Source organism: Theobroma umbraticum, unplaced genomic scaffold, assembly GCF_002168275.2.
Source record: "Theobroma umbraticum cultivar Fairchild unplaced genomic scaffold, ASM216827v3 scaffold_4.1, whole genome shotgun sequence".
Classification (NCBI taxonomy): Eukaryota; Viridiplantae; Streptophyta; class Magnoliopsida; order Malvales; family Malvaceae; genus Theobroma; species Theobroma umbraticum.
Genome location: NW_018397258.1, coordinates 7,093,703 through 7,118,721, shown reverse-complemented (window position 1 = coordinate 7,118,721; position 25,019 = coordinate 7,093,703). Strand labels below are relative to the sequence as shown.

Below are 25,019 nucleotides of genomic sequence, written 5' to 3'. Positions count from 1 at the left end.
GGCTGCAGGTTCTGTGGTAGAGACATTTGGGTCAGAGTCCGATTTTACAGTGAATGTTCAGATGCAAGGCACAATCAGGATGGAAGGCAAGAAGAGCAGCGAGAAAGTGCATATATTTATATAGAGCAAGGTTGTAGGCAGAGAGAGAGGCTTATAAACTTGTTGTAACATGCCAGGAGAATGTCCTTTTCTTCGTAAATTTGTTGTCTAAAAGCCGGCGTGGTAGTGAAAATACATTATACAACCCCGGTTTTTTAGTCTTTGGGTAAGTGCACTTTTGTTGTTACACGGGCTAAATGTGCCATTTTGAAGAGTGACTGAGAGAATGAGATTCATAGAAGTCGTAATAAAAGAAGTTAATTTTGTTTCTAGTTTTTCATGATACGACGGGGAATCCAACAAGTGTAGGTCTGGGCAATGGAATTCCCGAAAAATATTGGTTGGAGCTTATTTGGCCTTTGTATGATACTCTCAAAGGAGTTTACTAATATGACAAACAATTGATTGGACATTGTTTGTGTTTATAATATTACATTTGCTGCTTTCAATGATCTTTGGACTATCTAGACACACAGACAAATCTTTGATCGAAATCCCACGCCTTCCCCCCCCTTTTTTCCCTCCATTAAACTAAACTGCTCAGGAGGTTGAGACACTGAAGGCGAAACTAAAATGGAAGAGAAAAGACTGAAGACTTTGGCAAATTGTAATGAACAGTGTTCAGCTGCGAAAGCCATTGATTTTGCCCATTCATAGGGTTTCGATAATCCATAGGAGAAAGCTGACAATGAAATTAGGCCTTGGATTTGGAAGCATGCTTGATTGTGGTATAACCCTTTGTACGTTGTCTTAAATATAGTAGAATGTGATTCCAACAAAGAAGGGAGTTAGAGCATATTTTTTCTTTGAAAATTTGACACCTTCACCTCACATACCCAAAAAAGCAAAGTATAGTTAAAATACATATTTCCCATTACATAATTATCACCATTAGATAAATTTTATGACCATGGTTGTGACTTAAATTCTTGTACATTCTGCCAAAAGTATGTCTTTATTGTTGGCCGCAAAAAAGAATTGTACCCTGTATTTAGGTGGGGAAGGGATTAAAAAATATTATTTACTATTATTCTCTACCGTCCTGAACTTCGCCAGATTCTCCAAAGGGGAAGTGCCCAGACTGGCTGCCTTTGATTCTTCAGTGCACACAAAATCAATGCACACCTATTGCCTTTGATTCTCTGCAGTAGCATCACATGGTATTTTTATTAAAAATAATTAATTATAAAAATTTATTTAATTTAAAATAAAATTACATAAATTTGATTAAATGTAATAAAAATTAATTTTTTTAAAATAGTTTTAAGAGTTTTTTTAAAATATTATGTCAAAACTCTTTATACAATTTTTTGGTAAATAATATAGCTTTTTATCAATAATGAAACAAATAAAAATTTTCACTTGAGGAATAAACAAAAATTTTCATAATTAAATTAAGACATAATATCTAAATAAGTTTTTAAACTATTTAAAAAAATTCAAATAAGTCTTTATATTTTAGTTTTGAGTCAAATAAACTCTTATAATTAATAGTTAATTCAGTTAAAATGTTACTTATTATTTTAAAAACTAAATGATATGTGGTATGCTACTATTTTAAAAGCTCTTATCATTATATGCCACTTGGCATATTGATGTAAACTATGTGGTTTAATAATATAATTATATGATTTTTTTTACTCTTTACATTATCATCATATTAACTTCACAAGTTATTAAATGACAAGTGATATTTTAACTAATGACAATTAATCAATCATTAATTATGAAAGTTTTTTGATAAAAAAAATTAAAAGTACAATAACTTAATTAAAAGTTATTAAAAAAATAAAACTTATTTAAATTTTCTTTCGTAATTGAAGAGCTTTTTCAAATAATATCCTTTAAATTAATTTAATTTTCAGGAACTCTTTTTTTTAAATAATTTAATTTCAAAAAGTTAAAATAGTTTGTCAGAAAAATTAAGTTCTTAACTACTTGGTTAAAAAGTTTTTTTTTAAAGAACTTTTTTAACTTGAATTATTAAAGAGACCTGTGATCGTGTTATTATTAAAAAGTGACATTTAATTGCTCTCAATTTTCTTAAGTTAGTAAATTCATTTTCAATTTTTTTTCTTCAGATGACCTTCTATTTTCTTTTCAATTTTTTTCTTCTCTTTATTCCAGCTCCTCGCTTGAAAATTGAAAATTCATAAAATTCTGTTATATTTTCTTCCCATCATAAGGATGGAAAATGTTTTGATAATGATAGGAAATGTGTAATACTAGTCAATAATGATAGGATGCCGACAAAATTTAATGCGTGGCTAAGACAGGAGAGAAAGCGTCCACAAAAGACATAGGTAGCGTTTGGTACTTTACAATGCAATATGATTATAGGTAATGTGATTGCAGAGAAAATAATTTTACAGTGTTTGGTATACAAGTAAAATAATGATTAAAATGCAAGAAAAATAAAATTACAGCGTTTGGTTTATAAGTACTTTACGGAGAATGTAATGTTAATTTTTAAAATTACTTTTATTTATTAGAATGTAAGTTCAATAGTTAATTTTTATATAATATTATCTCTTAAATATATTTTTAATGTCATATATTTTATTTTTATTTTAATTTTTGATTCTTATATTATATATTTTATTTTAATATTTTTTATTTTAATTATAATATTATAAAATATTTTTAATAAAATAATAAAGTTAAAAAGTAAAAATATCTTTAAAAATATTACAGAGTGTAATATAATGTGATTGTATTAATTTTAAATTATAATCACATTACATTCTTCTGTAAATATATTATAATTTTATATTATAGTGATATATTATAAAATAAATATTATAATATAATATATTATAAAAAATATATTTTTACTTTTCTTGTACCAAATGTTACTATAAACATAGCAGCCTTTTTTTTTTTTTTCCTTAACATTGGTTCTCATTTCTCAACTTCTTGTTTTGTCATAGTCACGGAAAAAAAAAAACAAAACAAAAGTTTCAATTCTTTGGACTGAATCGGCCAGGGTCCACTCCAAATCCTGTGGTGCCTGTTAACCCACTCTCTCACGTCTCAACTCTCAAGTCTAAGCCGTAGTTGCAGAAACTAGTAAAAGCAGGCTAGCTACATGGCTAGTGGCTGGGCCATGTACTATTTAGTTATTTACCTACCATCATTCTGGCTTATCCTTCTCTTCAGTCTTCACATGATTAATAAGCCAACTGCCAACCATAACCGAGCCAGCCACTAGATTCAGCTGGTGGTTCTTGATAATTGGTATTTGTTCAAATCTTTCTACTTCAAATAAACATTGCAACTTTTTAATTTGTGGGTACTTCTTCTTTGCCTAATCCATGGCTTCTTCCATGCTCAATGGAGCTGAAAGCTTCACTCTCATCAGAGGGGTAACCCCTAACAAGAATGGTTTTTTGGGGTCATATTTTCAAGGGAAACACTTTTCCAGTGTGGTTTCAGTCTCTGGTGGAAGAACATCCAGGCTAGGAACAACAATGACCCCAAAGTGCAGCTTATCAGCATCAAGGCCAGCTTCACAGCCTAGATTTATTCAGCACAAAAAGGAAGCTTTTTGGTTTTATAGATTCCTCTCAATTGTTTATGACCATGTGATAAACCCTGGTCATTGGACTGAAGACATGAGAGATGATGCACTTGAGCCAGCTGATCTAAGTGACAGGAACTTGGTAGTTGTAGATGTTGGTGGTGGAACTGGTTTCACTACTTTGGGTATTGTTAAGCATGTGGATGCTAAGAATGTTACAATTCTTGACCAATCTCCACATCAGCTTGCCAAGGCTAAGCAGAAGGAGCCGCTGAAGGAGTGCAAGATAATTGAAGGTGATGCAGAAGATCTCCCCTTTCCTACTGATTACGCGGATAGATATGTGTCCGCTGGGAGGTACATTTTTCCAATCTTTTTGGTGTTGTGGGATCATTTGTTTACTTGAAATGCGATGACTAGATATTTTCTTAATAAGATGTAAAATTTTGGTTGGTTTATGGTTGGTTGGTGCTCCTTTTTATGCAGGATAGCTTAATTGGTCTTGTAATTATAGACTACTCTTATTTTCCTTTCCTCTTTGATATATTGTTGGTAATTGACATCCTACTGGTATCAAAGCAAATATGTAAGTGTAAGTGCATAAGTGCTTTTTTCTTTTTTGGCGCTTGTCCGTTTTGTCCTCCCTTGTGAGTAGTCATGAAATTCTACAAATTTCCTACTAAATGGTGTAAAAGATATTATTGTCAAATGGGGCATCTCGGATACAGTCTACACAAATAAAAGCACGTTTGATTTGCTAGTTGGTTTCCATGAATAATTCATCTTGAACTGGAGAGAGGGGAGAGTAGAGGAGATAGTAACTTGATAATGTTTCTTACCAGGATTATGCTCTTTTTTCTTTCAGCATAGAGTACTGGCCAGATCCACAACGAGGCATCAAGGAAGCATACAGGGTGTTGAAACTAGGAGGAAAAGCCTGCTTGATTGGTCCTGTGTACCCTACATTTTGGTTGTCTCGCTTCTTTGCAGATGTTTGGATGCTTTTCCCGAAGGAGGAAGAGTACATCGAGTGGTTTCAAAAGGCTGGATTTAAGGATGTCCAACTCAAAAGGATTGGCCCTAAATGGTATCGTGGAGTTCGCCGACATGGGTTGATCATGGGGTGCTCCGTGACCGGTGTTAAACCTGCATGCGGGGACTCTCCTTTGGAGGTAATCAATCATTTAGTTAATTTGTTCCCTATTTAGGTACTTTTCATATAGAAATGCAGTTATAAGCTCTGTTTATGCACCACGAGCACATGTCTGCATTTATTGTATACATCCAAAACTATGAGCCAAAGACTTGTAATCTGTAGTTGTGCTACTGTACACAGTTCCCCTAAAATTTGGTTAAACAACTATGTTAGCCTTCAGTTTAAGGACTCATAAGCTACAATTACTCATCAGAGAATGTAAAGCCTCAATTTTCTTTTCTCCCAGATGTTGAAATTCTTATCTGCCTTTGCTGAGAATAAACTCTTAGTTAACCATCAATAAATAAATAAATAAAATTTTATGATATTCATTGTCTCTATGTGTGTGTCTGTGCGTGTGCACGTTTGCATCCATGTTGGTGAAAAGCTTATAATTGTTCTTTTGATGTTTTGTTAAATATAACCTCAATATTGCAGGTTGCTTATTCTTTTTTCTACAGTGAATATTAAACTTACAAGTTCACTTGGAAAGAAAAACAGTGATAGTAACCATTTTAGCAATAGCTGAAAAGAGATTCTGACATTATATGTAGAAATAGTATTCGTTGACAAAAACCATGCTTTCTGCCATTTTGGGATTCATGTTCCTGAATAATGATAATAGCTTGTGGAAGACTTATTAATGCAGTTCTTAGATACCTAACTTTCAAAATAAATCCATGTATCTTTATGGTACTCAAAAAAATTTTAGCCGATGCTTGATTCAGGGAAAAGAAAGACTGCAGTGTTATTCTTTAGAGCTGTGGAATATGGAACTGATTTCATTGGTCAATAAGATTACCTGATCTTTTAGTCTGTTAGGTGGGAGGATACATTTTTAACTGATGCTTGATTCAGGAATGGAGAGAATGCAATGTTATTCTTTAGAGCTATAAGTATGGAACTGATTTCGGTGGTCCATAACCAACTGTACAGATTTGTGTCTACTGTATTAAACTATTTGCTTGGTTAAGTGTCGTTGATATTGGATTATAGAGGCTGTCCATTCTAGTATAGATGCATACACAACCTTGGTTTCATTTCAGGTCCACTCCATTTTCCAATTGCTGTTAACTTCATGACTGCTGCCTTTCAGATAAAACTTCATGACTGCCTTCAATATAACCACTGTCATATATTTATAATGATGTCACACTGAGTCATGGCACAAGCAAATTGAAAAATAAAACTTGCATTTTAATTAAAATAAATCTTTTCACTACCTATTTATGTTGTATTTATTTGCATCTGGCACCAACTGGTGAAATGAATTCTCTTGCAACTGACACAAAACAGTCCTCATGTGAATCTTTCTTGTATTTAATAAGTTTGCGTTTCATGTGGACATGAGCTCTATTGTGTTGTATAATCCAATTTCTTATGCATTTTGATTTATCATTCTTTTCTAATGGCTGGTGTTTTTCTTGCGCAGCTTGGCCCCAAGGCAGAGGATGTATCCAAACCGGTAAATCCATTTGTATTTCTCCTGCGCTTCATTTTGGGTGCTATGGCAGCAACATATTACGTACTGGTTCCTATCTACATGTGGGTCAAAGATCAAATTGTACCAGAAGGTCAACCAATCTAAAGAGAGATTGGAGCTGCTGTATTTCTAAGTTGCGTATATTTTCTTTGGTTATATATAAGTATGTTAGACAAGTACTAGCTACTGTGGCCGTTTTGCGTAAACTCAAATAAACCTACCTTTATCAACTAGTTTACCCTCTTCTTACTCTGCTCTCCAAGCTTGTTGTCGTGTACCACATTGGCTTTCTGTAGCAAACTAAAGGGTCATTGGCAAAAAAGCTTGTGACTCCCAATCTGGGGTTTTAATATCGTGCGTGGAGATTAGAATTTATTGGACTTTCCCTGGCCCGGAATAGTTGCTCTAATTTGTTTGCAGTGGAGTTTCTTTTGTTCTTGTGAAAAGGTGTATGAGCACGGAAAAATTACTTAACATGTCTATTATTTTAAAAGATCAATCACCCAGGAAAACACAAACATCAATTCATAATTGAGGAGGTGCTACGGTTCTAAGTATTTATAGCTGATGCTTCAAGTGTCAGATACATCCTTCTCTATCAACTTGAGATTTAGACATCCTTCCTTACTACTCATTGAAATTAAATAGATGATAAAATAAGAAAATACCACGGAAACAAAGTTTAACTATTTGATGGCCACTGACTCTGGAAAACACGATTGAAAACAATTGCAGTTCAGAAATGCAACATTAAAGTTTCAAACCTACCTAGCATATGCATCGCCAAGAATGCGTCCCTTGCTATTTCAGACAAAAGCTCTACAAGTCTATTTCCATGTTCAAAGAAAAATAACTCTAAATCGACGATAATCTAATTATATCTGAAAACTGATAACTGCATATAAAATGGCATGCCCTCCCACACTCTTCAACTGGTGTTGCAGACCGAATGCAACCAAGACAACTAGGCTTCTTAGCCTGATCAATTAGATTTAGTCTCCGTAAGACACCAATCCTCTCTGTCCAGAAGGTGAGCTTGATTTTGACATGCTAGGAGAAGATGATTTTCTGTTACGATGTCTTGGTGTTGAGATAGCTGGAGATCTAGAATGAAAGGAACCACGACTCCTTGACCTAGAGGACCTGGACCTTGATTTGTCTTTGTATGTGGAGCGTTGATCATCCATTCGTGGACCAAGACGAGATTTTAACCCCTCACTTATGGCAGGTCGTTTATCTCTAGGGCTAGGACTTCGAATAGGACTCTGGCTATGACTATGATCTCTATATCGGCCCTGATAACCAACTGGGCTGCGAGAAACACTCCTACTTCTGCGTTCATATCTGTAAATGAACAGAAAAGTATATAAATTAAACAGAAATTGTTACCCGATCAAATACAACAGATCCACTCACTAGAAAATTAAACAATCTATAGAGGAAAAACAACAATATTAATTGCGAACTTAGATTAATGATAAGAAGCAAACGGATGGTCCAACATTTCAACTTGCTTCAACCAATGGCATTGAATCAGCTCATATTTCATGAAATGGTATGGGTATGCATTTGAGTGTTTTTCCTTTTCTTTTTCTTGTTTCCATATTATTCTTTTCAATTATAGCTTTATAAGCAATTTTCAGTTTTTTTAGGGATAAACATTAAAGATAAAAATGACTAACAATTTATTTTATTTTATTTTTGGAATTCTTCAATTTGATTTTCTTTTTTTCTTTTTTGAGTTTATAAAATAATATTCATCCTTCATCTTTTACATTGTGTATCATAAAAGTCTGCTCTTAACTGTAGCATTTGTTCCCACATCACACCAACTAGCCAATTGGCATGGAAATTAATGAGATAAAGGTTACTCTGCAATGATTTTTTCCTTCTTTAGATATATATAGAAGTAGGAATGGCTCGAACATATATTGGGAAAGTTTTGATGGCAAAATCATCCATTAAACTAATTTGTCAAAATTAGATATTTTAGATTTGAAAGTATTTTTCTGTAACTAAAGCTTATATGCAAAATGTTATGAATATTATTTGCTGAAACAGGTACGCAAGGGAGGCAATGATCAATTGATGCGAAACAGATTTGAGCCCTCATGCTGAACAATTAAGAAAACAAGTACACAATGACTAGAGCATTGGCTGCTTGCAGATGGTGAATATCATCCGGAATGGATCTATGTGTAATGTAATGAAAGTAGACAAATTTTATGGCTATGCAAGACAATTTTGACAAGGTATTCATAAATACACATGACTGCGAGAGAGAGAGAAAACCTGTGGGGACTACGGCCTCTTGGTGGGCTTCTATAACGTCTGCTGGGGGATCGATCAGAATGATTTCTATAGCTTGAATATCTTCACCAAAAAGAAAACAAAATTAAGATTTAAAAAAAGGGAACAGCAGCATCCTTTTAGTCAAATTATACATTGGGATTACCTATCATGGTTTCTTCTTTGAAAATTTCTTCCACCATAACGGTAGGATCTTCGAGGCGAACTCTCAGGAGAAGGTGTACGGTATCGACGTGCAAAGGAATAGCGGTCAGTGAAGCCACGACCTTTTCTAATGCGCTTTGATGCGCCACTTGGCGATGGACTTCTTGAGGAAATATGTCCTTGGTTAGATGCAGAGGCTTTCCTCGCAGGACTACCCAGTGGACTACGTGAAGTCCTTTCTCGGTTCTGCATACCATATTTCCTGGGAGCGCTTCTAATATCATCCTTGGGAGGACTCATGCTTTGGCTGCTTCTGTGGTTGTTTGGCCCCCGCTTAAGGGTTGGACTTACACTTCTTTGAGGCATATGATAAAAGAAACATCGTCAATAAAATTACAAAGGAGATTTCAGTAAATACATGAAAGTCAAAATGATGAAAACAACCCAAAAAAATACACAAATGGAGTTAGATAAAAACAGAAACCTTGATCTGTCTGAGCCATCTAGATAGTTACGCTGATTAGCAGCCTTATTGCCATGACCATTGTTCGGAACATCCACACCTTTCGGTGACAACTCACCTTCTTCATGGGATGAGTCGTCCTCAATTACCTTCGACTCATTCTTCCTTCGTTTCCCTGCATTAGCATCTTTCCCAAAAAGTCGGCTTGGCTGATTCTTCTCCGCATCTGTAACATCACAACCTTTCGTTAGTTGAACCCACAGTTTAATATTAAGATGCCTGCATACTTTATTCACAATCCCATTCTCATATAAGCATATTTTGTGTTATATGTCACCTATAGTTACAAATAATGCCAGCAGATGAGTTGATAAATGTAACCTTACATGAGTGGTGGAAAAGAGTAAGGATTTGAGTAAAAGTGCAACATCCCATTTAAAGAAGGTTGATGTTGCTTAAAAGCTTTAAAATGCCCAACTCAAGTGCCATTAGACTCATGCATGAGAGTTCGCAGAAAGCTAGAGTAAAGAATGAGGGAATAAAAAGTAGAGGCTAAAACAAAAAAAGAATGGAATACCAAGATTCTGTGGTGATTCATTTTCAGCATCTTTGGGAATACGATTAGTACGAGTAGAAACACGACGACCACTAGCCTTTTCATCATCACTGCCACTGCTAGTGCTTGTACTCTCACTCTCAGTGTCACTTGAACTACCTGAGCTCCTGAAATAAAACCGTTATCAATAAACATAACAACGTAACAAGTAGGAGGGATTTTGGAGGATTGTCATTGAAAGCAGGTTTTAACCAGACCATTTGGATTTGCGCTTTGATCGTTTTTCTTGCCGACCTCTTTTCCTCTCTCTTCGCCCATCCTTCCTCTTATTCCCACGTTGCTGCTTATTTCTTTTTGCTGACCTCCTTCTCCTGTGCTTTCCTCCATCACTAGAGGAACTCGACTCAGATGGAGAGACATCAGTATCTGAATCTGAAGAATAGGAATCAGAATCAGACTCAGAGCTGAATGAGTCAGATGAAGAATATCTCCTCTTTCTTTTTTTCCTTCTATCCTTCTGAGACTTTTTGCCTCTTCCTCTAGCTTGCCCATCAGAACTATCTGAAGAAGGAATTTTTCCTGATTTCTTCCCTTTCCCTGAAAAAGAATAACCATGGTGAAAATAACATAATGAAAAATTGGCAACTGATCCAGCCATCACTGCATTAGTGCTTAAGACCGCACAGCAGTACCTTTTGCTTTCCCAACAGCATCCTGAATTTTACTTTCAGAGGTTTCACCAGAGTCTGATATTTTTACAGGTTTTGCAGGCTTCCCATCACCTGTTCCTACTTGCTCAATTTTCTTCAAAACATCCATTCCCTTGATTACCTTTCCAAAAACAACGTGCTTCCTGCCAAGCAGTCAACAAATGAGAAATCCATTGCTAGGCAATATAAAAAGGTTTCATCTTTCTTGGGGTTGTAACAGGTACTTAAGTAATAAGCAAAAGTCAAATACCCATCAAGATGTGGTTGGCGCTTAAATGTTATAAAGAATTGAGATCCATTTGTGTTTGGACCACTGTTCGCCATAGAGAGAACACCAGGTCCATCATGAGCCAGTTTAAAATTCTCATCTGAAAGGAAACATAAACTTTGATGATTAAATTTTTTAACTTAATCTGTCATAAGACACTAAAATACTCACATACAAAGGCCTACCTGCAAACTTCCCTCCATATATACTTTCTCCACCAGTGCCTGCAAACCAATTAAAGGTCTTTCCTTACAAGTCTGGGCATACATTTAGATGTCAAGCAAAGACTCTGCGTTCACTCAAACAAATAAAACAAAATTTCCATGCATTGGAATGTGCAAGCATACCATTTCCCTTTGAAAAGTCACCACCCTGTAGAAACATAAAACAGAAAAAAAAAATGGACAACATTAGAGCTGCCAGGTAAATACTTATACAGGTAAAATTAGTAGATACTAGCTCTGCTCCTTACTTCCAACAAAGCAAAAAGGAAGACAAAAAACAAGTTTTTCTCTAATATTAGTCACTCTGCAGTCACCCACGATAACTAACCAGTTTAATCACCAGCAACATCATCCACCAAGGTGTTGAACACAACGCTCAAATAATCAGGTTATAGCACTAAGATCTATCAATTGATAATCAGCAAAGAAATTACTAAATTCAGAGACCTCTGAAACATTTTCTAATGATTAATTCACAGGTAAGATATTTATGTCCTAACCTTACTCTTTCAGGACAAAGGTTGTTTTAAAATGCTTATATAACATTAGACCAAGCAGATACATGTTTAGCACACTGCAGAGATGAGAAATCAGCATCCCATTGGCAGAATGAAGATATTAGGACAGAAATAGTAAAATTGGAAGCCAACTAAACCTATAGCTCCTTAAAACTAGAACATTGCATCACTGGTATGACATCGCTACAAAAAGTAGGAACTTTTAAAATATACTACCAAAAAAATGAAAGAACAATCCTCATAGCAAACATTCCTCAGATTTAAAAAATGGTCTATGGAAAGGACAAGTAACATACTTGGGCCATGAATCCTTTGATTATTCGATGAAGAAATGATCCTTTATAGTGCAATGGCTTCCCAGTAGATTTGCCAATGTCCTTTTCACCTACAGTTTGACACAGTTCAGAACAATCTAAGCACAACACACTTGTTTGCAAAAAATTAAAGAATAAAAATGTGAAGTTGATTCTTCTCGTAGCAAATGAAGGCAAATAGTTTATTAGATAAGAAACTCTCAAGCAAGGCTTTATGTGATTTGCCCTAGTCAAATAAAAGATTTATGAGATTATTAAATCTTTTATCCTTGGACTACACTCCTGGAGACATTAAAGGAACCTATAACGACCTCAAACAAATGATTGATAATTGGTTCATTAAAACTGATGCAATAAAAAGACAACAATCAGTGTAAGCACAAAATTCAACTGAACTATAGCAGGCTTACCAGTTAACTGTAATTATAATGAACATTGTAAATTTTCAGGGATACCTGTACAGAGTGCCCGGAAATTCTCAGCTGTCTTAGGAACAACATCTGCAAAAAGCTGTTCATTTGGAGGAAAAACAAAAAAACCTTTATCTTTATCCTTACTGTGAAGCGTTAGTCTTGGGTGAGTTCCAAATTCCTTCCCAGAAAGAATAGAAAACAACAAACAAGTAAAAATCAATCAGTTGGCTTTTGGCTTACCTCAATGATAATTCTTTCCACTGGATCTCCATCAACTGACACATCTAAGAATACCAAAGGGTTCTTTTGCTTACTCATCTCTCCTCAAACTACAAAATGCCAAAATAGCACCTCAAAGTTAGTACATAAATAGTCTAATGCATAACAGAAAAGAGGCTCCACTTTGTGACGGGAGGCCACATCAAATCCTACTTCATTCTCATATATCAAACATTCACAAGCTTCAAGTGCAATGCTTCCCGTTGCCCATATACTTAAAACAAGCCTTAAAATTCAAAGCATTTGAAACTCCATTCACCCCTTTCGTACCAACAACAAAGCTGGTTTTCAATTAGTTAATTACTCTGTGAACAAAGGAACGCAGATTCACTCAACAAACACCCTTACAAGCTACACACGATCTATCTCCTGAAAACAAACCAATACTGCATGCCCTGCGTAAAAATCTACAACAAAAAAAAAAACGACACACACTCTCACAAAAACTGTCTAAAATACGACTAAATAACGTATGTCTTATGAATTTACTTAACGCGTTACAACAAAAGTACGGAAACTTCAAAAACCTTAAACCCTAATTTCACATCCGAATCTTTCCTTTTTGTTCTAGGAGACAAGACGCTTAATTTATCTGAAATGCTTGTAACATATGACATAGATATTCTACTATCGAGAAAACAAAAGTGGATATCATAGTAGATAGTGAACAAGCCCTAGAAGAAGAAGTTACAGAACATTGAACAAAGGCAGCGACTTGAGATTACCTGAGGAGAGCCGCAACTCGAGCTGAGTGAACTCGAAACTCAAAAAGGTGGCGATAATTACTGGTTCACGAAGAGAGCGTTCGACTTAGCTGGCTGCTTGCTTATGCCTAGCTTCTTTCCTGAGAAATTTTACCTAGCGGCTAGCGCTAGCGGCCTAGCACTTCGTTTCTTTTTTCATTTTTCATTTTTCGGTGACGTCAGTCTCGTACATATCTTAGATTTGAGTTTGGTCTTGTCTTGTCTCTTTACCGTTTGATTCTAAGCTTGCACCCAAAAATTTTAGGATCAAGGCAAGTTTGTCTCGTAATATGAAATGGAATAAAAATAAAATAATTATTTTATGAAAATATAATAAGAGATGAATAATTATTTATAAAATTTAATAAGATAATAATTATTATTATGATTTATTTTAATATTTAGTTGATTATAATAGTTTTAAAAATAATAAAAAATTAAGTGATAAATGATAAAAATATTTTTTATTATAATATATTATTATTTTATTTTAATTATATTAATTTTTATAATAATTTAATTTTAAAATATAAAATATTAATTTTTTACTTTTTTATTTTTTTTATTTTTTTTATCAATCAATCACTAAAAATGTAACGGACGTAATGAAGCTCCAATTTGATGCTCCTCATGGTTGAATATGATGGAAAAACATCAATCGACGCTTCCCGTAACTAGCTAACTCGTCACCTTTCATTGAGGGATTTCAAAAAGAGAATAAGAGAGGTAGAAGATGGGTGAAGAGAAAAAAAAAATAAAAAATAAAAAATAAAAAAATTTTATGTTATATATTATGGTAATTTTTAAGTTTATTTAAAGGGGCTTTTGTTTAAAAAAATTTTTAACCTATTCCCTTACTTTCGAAATAGCTATTATCGAGATCTCTTTTGATAATAGTTATTTAAGTTTATTCAAGAATGACTATTTAGATGAATGACCATTCCTATAAAGCAAACAAATTATTAGAGAAGGCTAGAAATAGAGTAGAATGATTATTCCATTTTCCCAACTAATGTTGTAATAGTCATTAAATTTTTTATTTTAAAATTTGTTTATTATTTTACTCAAATAAAAAATTATTATTTTGAATTTTATTTAATTTTAAAAAATAATAATTAAAATTAATAAATACAATTAATAAGATTAATGAACTTCACATAAAGATAATCTTTAATTTGAGTTCATGGGTTTTATTAATGATAATTTATAGTTTTATTATCAATTTTTAATTAAAAAATTTAAGTTACATTCTAATTTGAATAAAATAATAAAAACATAATTTTTTAAAAAAACTCTTGAACTATTTAAAAAAATTTAAATAAATTTATATTCCTTTATTTCTTTTAATTAAATTATTGTACTTTTATTTTGGACTTAACTATTGATTACTTATTATTAGTCAAAAGGTTATTTGTTATTTTATATTCATAAAATATGGGTGAAAATGTCATGAGATCATATGAATGTGTTACGTCAATATGTCATATCATCATCTATTATAACATACTAATATATTATATTAACGTCAAGTGACATATAATGATAAATAATATTTTGATTAAAACAGTTAACCAATTGTTAATTATAAGTATTTTTTTAAAATTTAATTAAATACAATTAAAAATAAGAATTTATTTAAATTTTTTTGAATAGTTCAAATTTTTCTTAAATATTATATCAATATTAAATTAATCTTCAAGTGAAAAATTAACAAATACGGGATCCTAAAATGAGTATATAACTATTAAAAACTAATAATTTTACAAAAACAAGTATTCACTAATCAAGTTAGAGTATAAACAAATTAGTTTTAAAACTTTATGGTAAACAATAGTTTTAATACAGTTTGAATCTTGAATTTCTTTTGTTTTTTTTTTTTTTGGAAATCAATCTTGAATAGTTTGTCTAAGACTCTTTTACTAATTTTAATTATATATATATGATTAATAAATTATAGCTTTATATTGTTTACCCTAAAAAATAAAGAGTACTAATCATTTGGACCGAATTGAATTGCTCTTAACTGCAACTTCAAATTTCAAAGTTAAAATTGGTCCAAGCCCGCTTACAGTCGACAGGGGTATGGGCCTGGATGGCCTTCCGTTCCATGAACCGCTATAATTTCGGTGGGAAGACTCAAGACCTATTAGGCTCTAAGCGTCTTAACTCTTTTTTCAGGTCAACATTAAATATATATATATATATTATTTGTTTAATTAACAAAATTAATGGCTCCAAGAGATTGTATAGGTATGTAATATTACTTTTATTATTATTTTTATTTATGGATATAAAAACAAAAAACCTTTGAATAATTTAATTTTTAAATTTTGTGATGAACAAAACTTTTGGTTATAATTTTATAGGAAGTCATTATATTTGAATTTGTTGGACAATTTAGTTGTTTTTTTTTTGTTATTTTTAATCAAAAGTTTTTGACATTCACTTTTGACAAAATAAAACCAAATGGTCTAAATTTAAAAATGAAGAATCTCACTATAGACAAAGAGGATCATTCAATAATAGAACGGTATAAGTATAGCCAAGTCTAGAAGGGCATTCTTGTTTGAAACGCGTAGGAAGTAAAACAAGGGCAAAAACTTGAACTTGAACCATGAAAAATAGAACAAGCTTAATTAATGGATTTAGGTTTGATCAATCCTAACGATGGTCCATGAAATTCAATTCTGCCAAATCACTTGGAAATTAGATTTTATTATATTTGATTTGCATGAATATTCTTTGCCGGATTTTATGGTCTTATAATAATAATTTGGGTTTCAATTAAAGGCTTTTTGCAAAATCTGCTTATGGGAAATCACTGCTCGATGCTTAATTAATATGAAATCGACTTGAACATTTATTCAATGTTCGCTGCCACTTCTTTTGTCAAATGGCTATTGTTTTCATCATCATTGGTAAAGGAAAAAGAAATTAGTAAGGTTTATTCTAACAAGGGGATTTGCAGACATCCGAATCACATGCTAGAAAAAAATGTTCAAACTATAATCTCTTTGACCAGAATTAGTTGGATCAAACACTGTTCCTTTTGTCTCACTTAAGGACTTTAGTCAAAATAATACGTAGTAATTAAAATAAAGTCATGGTCTGGCTGACTCCAAGATATAGGAGAATGCCCGGTCCAGGCCAAAGAGTTTCATTGAAAATCTAAACCCCCATTTTTGGGCGTTGATTCAAGGCCTCCTTAGTTATCTAGAGAGTTTCTGGCTTTGAATGGAATTTAGACTCAAGCGTGTTTGACTATCTCCTATCACTCAGGCTCATTGATTTCTTACCAACCCCCTTTTTATATGCCATCTTGTAGAGAAGGGCAGCAGCAACATACACTAGCTTTCTTCCCTTCTTCCCATTTCATTCATCCTTCAACAACCAAGAGTTTCATTGGTTTTGCTAGAGAGTAAAAGCCTGGAAGCGGAAATCATCATGCCAGATACATTGACAGAAGATCAAATTGCCGAGTTTCGTGAAGCCTTTTGCCTGATTGATAGAGATTCAGATGGTATATATCACTGTTTTAAGTTCCCACATAGACCTTAAGCATTAATTTTCCCCCTCTTCCTTTGAACATGCCTCTAATGTGCAGGCTTCATTACCATGGAAGAATTGGCAACAGTGATCCAAACGTTAGATGGAAACCCCACAAAAGAAGAAGTTCAAGACATGATTAGTGAGGTTGATGTTGAAGGAAACGGGAACATTGATTTTGAAGATTTCTTAAATATTATGGCAAGAAAAATGAAGGTAAATCGTTTAGAAAGACTTGTCATATTTTCTTCAGTTTATTTTGGATGCTTGCTGCTCTCATCGTTTTCTGGAAACTGATAATAATGCAAACATGAATCTCACAGGAAAACGTGGCCGATGAACTAAAAGAAGCTTTCAAAGTATTCGACAGGGATCAAGATGGATTTATATCAGCAAATGAGGTAAACATGCCTGCTATAACCTTTCTACTTGCAACATTTGGATTGAACATAATTCAAAATTAACAACATTAAATCGGTATCTGCGAATATTTGGGTTGGCAGCTATTAATATTAGTAATAGACTGCCAATCAGATCAAGCATTCAAGGCTTGGGTTCTGTTATTTGTCATCTCATGATCAATTCTCAACACAGTTTCTCTTTTATTGCTTTTACCAAATAGTTCCTCAGTTTAACTCCCTAGGATATTTGAAGTTTGAATGAGTCTAAAAAGTCTAATACTAATATTCTACTGAATATTCACATGAACTTGACAGCACACCTGATTTTAGCTCTGTTCCACATTGATTTAATAGGGCTTTTCGGGTTTTCTCCTACATATGGTAGTGCCTTTTTCACATTCCAAATGGTTTGTGATGTCAGGCACACCTTTGTCTCAGCAGATGATCTCAATGATTTGCAACAGACCTGCCACCCTGCTCATATGAGATACCTACTTTTAAGTCTTGATTTAAATATATGTGTAGATACTTTCTAAATTGGCCAGAACTGTGTTTATTTTCTTGCTCCTTTTCCCTCCCACCGAGGCATGTCTGATTACAAATTCTTCACTTAAATATGAGAAAATTAGTCTCGATCCATCCACTAACCAAATCCCATATGCAATTGGTGTGCAGTTGAGACAAGTAATGATGAATTTGGGAGAAAGACTGACAGTGGAAGAAGCAGAACAAATGATCAGAGAAGCAGACTTGGATGGCGATGGACTTGTCAGCTATGAGGAGTTTGCCAGGATGATGATGGCCTTCTGAAATGAATGGAAACCTGAAACTGACTTTGGAATTGTAAATTTGCACCTTCTTTCTTTCTTTCTTTTCTTTGTTGGACATATTTCTGTCCCTTGGTGGGCAGCTCGTACTATCGTTGTTAATTACTACTACTACTACTACGCCTAAAAGAACAGTTGTACCGCAAATAATTGTAAGCATACTTATTACAATATAATGATGAATGATAAGACAATTTTCAGGTCTACATAGATGAAGCAAAGTATGGGAAATGAAAAAGAGTGTGTTAAATTGAAAACATGTTCTGTTTTTCAATCAGTTTGAGCAAAATTTGTTTAGGAAAAGCTGATGCTGATCAATTAAAAATTTCAGCTACCAGAAATATTGTAACTATATTAATAAAAGAAAATAACAGCTTCCATTACCGTTTACCATTAGCCATGGTTTTCAATTTTTGCAGCTTACTAATCCCGGCTTGAACATAGACAAAGTTTAAAGAAGCACATCCATGTAACACCAGGCAAGTAAAAGAACAGGACATACAAATTAAAGCAAACTTTTAGTATAGGCCTGCTTTCTTTGTAAGAATAGGCCAGTTTTCACCTTAGCAAGATCAATCACAGTCCATGAGTTGTTTCCGGAATTATGCAATGTAAATCAGTCACTACAATGCAGTGTTGTTTGGTTTCAGTGAGCTTACTAACAGAAATCAAATTGAACTTGAATGATGGAACACAAAGCACATTTTGCCAGTTTAAAGAAGCTATTAGCCTAACCTTTCCTATGTGTGTGGCTAAGGCCTTACTACTATTAGGCATTTGCACAAACATGTTGTGAACTGGTTTTGCATATCTGAAGAATTTCAAGGAACAACATATATGGTTTGAGGCACCAGTATCAATGATCCAGGAGTGATGATTAACGGCATATACAATTGTGTTCATAAACTTATCAAACATAGTGTTTTATGCATTTAAACGTGCACAATGGGAATCATACTAGCTATTGTTGAATTGACCGGTAAAGCTTTTTGTTGATGAATGGTTGAAGGGGGTGGATGATCATCAAAGCTTGTTCCATGTTCATTGATGAGTGCCACGAGAATCTGCACTTGATTCTTAGTGAGTGATAGTTGAGACATGGTGTTGATAGTATCCTTATTCTGTTATGATTGTGCACTAAGAACAACGCTGTTCACCTATGAAACAGGTCTCTTTTAAGATTGTTCTGTTAGTATATGCCTTTGAGCCAATTGGATTGATCAAGAAATATATATTGTCATTTAATATATATTTAATCACATAATTATATATAATAGAGGTTTTTCTTTATGTTAGTGTAATAATAAGGAGTTATTAAGTATTAATTGGATAAAGCTCATGGAGCATAAAGGCCTTGCAAAAGAATTGTATAGTTATTACAATTATGAGTTGATTATGCATCAAAGCCATGTACCTAAAATTGTTCCTGGTCATTGTATTGTCAAGACAAGGCATTGATAATACTCAAAGATTAGTACATGTTAAGCCCTTTTACTTGAGAAGTAAGCAATCGATCTCATAGATTGAAGTATGTGGAATACTTAAGGATAACATGTAGGTGCTTGTTAAAGAACAAGCTTACTGAGCATCACCTGTTATGAGAACTCCATTTAATATTTCACTCAAGTGTTTATGGAAAATGTTCTCATGTGATAGTCGTGCAACTAATCCTTAGACTTGAGACACCATGTCGTCTTGTATGAGGCATGACATACTTTGATTTTAACCTTATGGATTTGGATGCAACTAAATGCCTAAACATAGTGTTTTTGGGTATGCCATGAAGCATGCGAAGGTGAATGAGTGGTCAAGAGAGGATTCATCACCCTAAGTGATATGAAGGGATGTATCTCACTTGTTCTCAATTCTTGATTAACTTGTATAAAGTCTTTGGCCAAAGCATGATGAATTTGAGGAAAGTTAGTTTTCTAAATTCATAAGGTTAGTCAAGAATTATGAGAACTAATATGGAATGTCATTAATAGATACCGAGCCATGCTTAATGATATATTCAGGATATTTGATGAAAGGACCGTATTGCACTGAAAGGCTTATCACTGAAAGGCTTTATCAGATTCTTTAATTGACTCTCTAATATTTTGGTGGTAATGATGTATTGCTAGTTGTCACTTATGATTTATAAATATAAATTAATTATCAAATTGATGTTTGATTAGGATTTATATTTATTGTTAACATGTTAGAAGTCTAATGGGTCATATACATTAAGGTTGCGTTTGGTATGAGGGAAGTGGGGGCACATTCCCTACAATGTGTCCAATTAAATTACATTGTAGTGTTTATTTTGTAACAGACCACTGTAATGTAAGATTGTAATGCAATCATATTACAGCCAAGGGATGTAATGTGATTGCAGTCCAAAACTAATGCAATCACATTACATTGCACTCTTCAATGTTCTTAAAAATAATTTTACCCTTCAACTTTATTACCTTATTAAAAATTTTTATTAATGTTATAATTAAAATAAAAAAATAATATAATAAAAATAAAATAAAATAAAATATAAAAAATTAACATTTATATAATATAGGTAAACAAATAAAATAAAATATATAATAAAAAATATATTAAAGAAATGAAAATAAAATATATAAGATTATAATAATAAATGAAAATAAAATATATGACATTAAAAATATATTTAAGATATGGTATTATATAAAAATTAATAATAAAAATATAAATATATTAAAAATAAAATATAAAATATTATAATAATAAATAAAAATAAAATATATGACATTAAAAATATCTTTAAGAAATGATATTATATAAAAATTAATAATAAAAAATATGAATATATTAAACTTGTATTTTAATATTAGGGGTAATTTTGAAAATTAACATTACATTCTCAGTAAAATACTTGTAAACCAAACACTGCAATATTATCTTCCCTGCAATCACATTGCCTGCTATCACATTGCTTGCTATCACATTGCTTGCAATCACATTACTTGCAATCACATTACCTGTAATCACATTGCATTGTAAAGTACCAAACGTCACCTAAGTGACATGATTGGGATTAAATAAGGATAATTAATTAAGTTAGACTTAATTGAAAGAGATCAAAATAAAATAAAAAATTAATTAAGTTCTCAAAGACTTAATTAAATTAAAACACAACTGTTGTATTTAGGGTTACAACTTAATTTGGCTACATAAATAGATTATATTAGCAAACTAAAAACTCTAAGCCTCAAACCAATTCCCAGCCATTTCATAAAATAAGGAAAAATATAGTTTTATTTGTTTGACAAAAATGAGATTCAGTAAGAATTTTTGATCATTTTGTTTTAGAAACAAAACTTATTAGCACAAGTAAAATCTTACCTTTGAAAAGATCTTATTTAATCACTGTATGGATTACTGTTAGATGTCAAACACTTGGGTAATTGAAGATTTGATAATTCCTAAAGTTGAAGAAGTAAATATTTTGGATTTAATTGGTCCTTGATTACAATATCTAAAGTAAGGTATGCAACTTTTAAACTTATGAGTGTTTATAATTAATTTGAAAGTTAAATAAAAAATACAAACATTGATCTTATAAGATTTGACTGTTTTTCTGATTAAATATTATTTTATTTTTTTATTATGTTATATTTTATTAATTATTTTCATATTTAAACATGAGGTTGAATCCCGGCATGTTCTTGCCTTTTGTGAATTTAAACTCAACAAGATATCCTAGCCTATTAAGGCTTCTCCTCTACACGGCTAGTTTCATGGTAATGACTACACACCATATCAATCTTATTCTTCCTTTTCCATAATTGGTCGTAGCACAAGGCTCAATAAAAGGCTGTGATTATAGGTGCAAATTTTAACAACATTGAAAAGTAGATTATTAAAATATTTCTTTTATGAAAGGCTAATCAATTTATTAAAAATATTTTTTAAGTAAAATACAAAAAATAATTTATATATTCTTAACTGTGGGAAATCCCATAACGTCATTTGCTTTTATGCGGATAATATCAAGATTTTTTATTTAGGCTCTTTTTCCTAATTGAAAATAATTATCAAAAATCAAATATAAAATAATTTACGATTTATTTTTTTATTTGTAAAAAGTTTTCCTTCATAAATATATATTCTTCATTTCAAACACTCAAAATTATTGAAAATATTTTTTAAAATGTTATGAATATTTTTATGAATATCTATTCATATTATGTATATCTAAATTTAGATGTATATTAGATTGTATTAAAATTAGAGTTTAATCGATCCATCTAATCACTTAATATTATCTTTATCTTGTAAATAGACCTTTCATTTCATCTAGATAAGGAGTTATTAGCTTATAAATAGACTTCTCACTTTATCTGTAAATACGTACTTGAATAAGATCTTTTTACTTCATTTAAATACTTTTTCTCTCTCTAAATACTTTCTCTTACACTTGTTATTTCAAGTTATAATTTATAATATGCTATCAATATGATTCTCTAATCCTCAAATTTTAGTATTAGTTTGTTCTCATCATCTTCAATATTCAAAAGGATTTAGATGATTGGGTTTTGGTATCTAGTTTTAGCAAATCAGGTAAGTGTTGGTATTATTTTGTTTTCATTCTTTTCCCTCAAAAGGATTTTAATAATTAGTCTTTGATTTCTTATTTTTTAAAATAAGGTAAGTAACTTGATATTTCTTTATTGTTTTCATTCTCTAAAATTAACCTTAATATGAATTTTGCTATCATATATTATATATTATATTTTATCCCTTGATTGAAAAGTGAATTTGTTGTCATATAGCTACTAATAAAAAATCATGAATCTATTCATTTTTTGAAGTGAATACAACATCATTTAACAATTATGGTTATAAACATGAAAGAGGTTATTATAATAATTTACATTAATCACTATTCTAATTATAATTCTAAGAATAACTTTACCCATCAGAAGCCACCAGGGGTGGATGTATAACTTTAATTATATCCACTAGGAGGGGGTGAATACTTTTAACTCACCAAAAGTGGATAAATACTTTTAACCCACCAAAAATGGGTGAATAGTAAAGAAATATAAGAAAAATATAAAAATGTATAAAATAAAAAATATAAAAAATTCTTTGTCATTGATGTGGTATGAAAAGTCATTAGTCATATACTTGTTATACGTCAAAATATATTGTTGAATTTTATCAAGCATCACTAAATGCTAAAATATATATATATATATATATATAATGAACTGTATCAAATATAACTAAATGCAAAAAGAAGAAAAATATCGAAACAAATTCTATTCAAGATGATTTTAGTTATGGTCAAGTTGATATAACACGTCAAGATGTTATAGATTCTCTTATTCACCTTAAAAGACGAATTAATCATCTGATTGCTAATGAAAACATTCAAGAATAAATTTTTTTAATAGTTTATTAGTATTTTAATAGGACAACTCTATTATGAAGAGACTTTTATATATTCTCATTATATTTAAATGATATATTTTTATTATGTATATTAATTCAACATTTAATGTTATTTTATGTTAACTCGTAAGTTTCATTGTACATATCTTTTTTATTCAAAAAATATTGATATTCATCATATTGTATTCAAAATTTATGATGTAAATATATATCTAGTAGACATTGCTACAACGCACATTGTAGACAAGATGTATTTTTTCCACTTGACTATGGAAGAAACTAATGTCAATACACTACATGGTAGTACAAGATTAATTAAACACTTTGAAAGAGTCAATATTTTACTATTTTAAGGAACAAAGTTTATAATAGAGGACGTATTATTTTCAAAACTCTGAATGTACATTATACTAAGACAATGAATGAACGAGACAATTAATACCTCTATATTATATTTATTTCTTCGAGTGCAAAGTACATAATAATAAAAAAAAATTACCCGTTTCATTTTTTTAGATTGTACTATACAAATATTAGAATGATTGAAATTCATGCTATGGTAAACCAAAAGTTTACTAATAATTTTAACTTTTGGCATGACTAGTTGGGCTATCTCGATTAATAATGATGCAAAAAATTATTGAAAATAAATACAGTCATCTATTGAAAAATCAGAAAATGTTCTGATCTAATGAATTCTCATGTGTTGCTTACTCTGAAAATAAATAAATTATAAGGCCATTACTAGTTAAAGTTGGGCCTGAATCCTTTACATTTTTTAAACATATTTAGAGTCATATATGTGAATTTATACATCCACCATGTGGACCATTTAAACATCTTATAGTTTTAATAGATGCATCGATTGGATAGTCACATGTGTGCTTATTATTAGCTTGCAATTTAGCATTTCCAATCATTCATTTACAAGCATATTTTCCTGATTATATAATTAAGCCTATTCGTCTTTACAATATTGGTGAATGTACATCTTAAGTCTTTAATGAATATTGTATATTAGTTAAAATAATTATTAAACAACTTGTTGCTCATACTCATACACAAAATGATCCAATAGAATTGTTTATTAAACACTTTCAACTAATTGTATGGCTATTGTTTATGAAATCTAAATTCTCAATTTTTGTTTGGAGGGCATGCTATTTTGGATGCAACAGCACTTGTAATCATCAGGTCAATGAGTTATTATAAATTCTTTCTTATATAATTAGTTAATGATCAGAAACCAAATATTTCCTATTTAAGAATTTTTAAATGTGTAGAATATGTTTCAATTGCTCTATTACAATGCACAAAGATAGATTCTTAAAGGAGATTACGAATATATATTGGAATGAATCTTCATTTATAATTAAATATATAGAACTATTGACAAGAGATTTATTTAAGGTAAGGTTTGTCGATTGTCATTTTAATGAAACAATTTTTTCAATATTAGACGAAGAAAATAAGTAGTTGGAAAAGGAAATTCTTAAAATGTATTATTATTATTTAATTTTAATTTTCACACAAATTAATGTAAACTTAAAGTTCAAAATATAATTCATTTGCAAAATATAACAAATCAGTT

General features: G+C 31.5%; 3 protein-coding genes across 4 annotated transcripts; 2 read left to right on the top strand and 1 right to left on the bottom strand.

Moving 5' to 3' along the window:
* Positions 1 to 3,235: 3,235 nt before the first annotated feature.
* On the top strand, positions 3,236 to 6,706 carry APG1 (S-adenosyl-L-methionine-dependent methyltransferases superfamily protein). The gene is made up of 3 exons (XM_021425347.2): positions 3,236 to 3,976; positions 4,485 to 4,791; positions 6,247 to 6,706. The coding sequence occupies exons 1-3, from the start codon at positions 3,414 to 3,416 to the stop codon at positions 6,400 to 6,402; spliced, it is 1,026 nt and encodes a 341-aa protein (XP_021281022.1). The 5' UTR covers positions 3,236 to 3,413; the 3' UTR covers positions 6,403 to 6,706.
* A 256-nt stretch (positions 6,707 to 6,962) lies between these two features.
* Positions 6,963 to 13,450, bottom strand: LOC110414253 (Cyclophilin-like peptidyl-prolyl cis-trans isomerase family protein). 2 transcript variants are annotated; one of them, XM_021425344.2, is made up of 14 exons: positions 13,222 to 13,450; positions 12,458 to 12,546; positions 12,260 to 12,314; positions 11,787 to 11,875; positions 11,096 to 11,120; positions 10,934 to 10,972; positions 10,731 to 10,848; positions 10,463 to 10,623; positions 10,028 to 10,367; positions 9,792 to 9,937; positions 9,236 to 9,440; positions 8,753 to 9,103; positions 8,590 to 8,670; positions 6,963 to 7,641 (listed from the first exon to the last, which is right to left on the bottom strand). In XM_021425344.2, exons 2-14 carry the CDS (start codon positions 12,533 to 12,535, stop codon positions 7,290 to 7,292), a joined length of 2,040 nt encoding a protein of 679 aa, XP_021281019.1. In that variant the 5' UTR covers positions 12,536 to 12,546; positions 13,222 to 13,450; the 3' UTR covers positions 6,963 to 7,289. The 2 variants fall into 2 exon arrangements, with proteins under 2 accessions (XP_021281019.1, XP_021281017.1); XM_021425342.2 differs by having other exon boundaries at positions 8,753 to 9,106; positions 13,222 to 13,446.
* Positions 13,451 to 16,495: 3,045 nt separating this feature from the next.
* On the top strand, positions 16,496 to 18,224 carry LOC110414255 (uncharacterized). The gene is made up of 4 exons (XM_021425348.2): positions 16,496 to 16,759; positions 16,844 to 17,001; positions 17,109 to 17,186; positions 17,862 to 18,224. Exons 1-4 carry the CDS (start codon positions 16,684 to 16,686, stop codon positions 17,994 to 17,996), a joined length of 447 nt encoding a protein of 148 aa, XP_021281023.1. The 5' UTR covers positions 16,496 to 16,683; the 3' UTR covers positions 17,997 to 18,224.
* Positions 18,225 to 25,019: the final 6,795 nt, after the last annotated feature.

Coding starts and splice junctions, on each gene's coding strand:
- APG1 (XM_021425347.2), top strand. CDS start 3,414: ATGGCTTCTTCCATGCTCAATGGAGCTGAAAGCTTCACTCTCATCAGA. Junction 3,977..4,484: donor AGATATGTGTCCGCTGGGAG/GTACATTTTTCC, acceptor TTTTTCTTTCAG/CATAGAGTACTGGCCAGATC. Junction 4,792..6,246: donor GCGGGGACTCTCCTTTGGAG/GTAATCAATCAT, acceptor TTTCTTGCGCAG/CTTGGCCCCAAGGCAGAGGA.
- LOC110414253 (XM_021425342.2), bottom strand. CDS start 12,535: ATGAGTAAGCAAAAGAACCCTTTGGTATTCTTAGATGTGTCAGTTGAT. Junction 10,973..11,095: donor TGACTTTTCAAAGGGAAATG/GTATGCTTGCAC, acceptor ATTGGTTTGCAG/GCACTGGTGGAGAAAGTATA. Junction 7,642..8,589: donor AGAGGCCGTAGTCCCCACAG/GTTTTCTCTCTC, acceptor GTTCATTTACAG/ATATGAACGCAGAAGTAGGA.
- LOC110414255 (XM_021425348.2), top strand. CDS start 16,684: ATGCCAGATACATTGACAGAAGATCAAATTGCCGAGTTTCGTGAAGCC. Junction 16,760..16,843: donor GATTGATAGAGATTCAGATG/GTATATATCACT, acceptor TCTAATGTGCAG/GCTTCATTACCATGGAAGAA. Junction 17,002..17,108: donor TTATGGCAAGAAAAATGAAG/GTAAATCGTTTA, acceptor TGAATCTCACAG/GAAAACGTGGCCGATGAACT.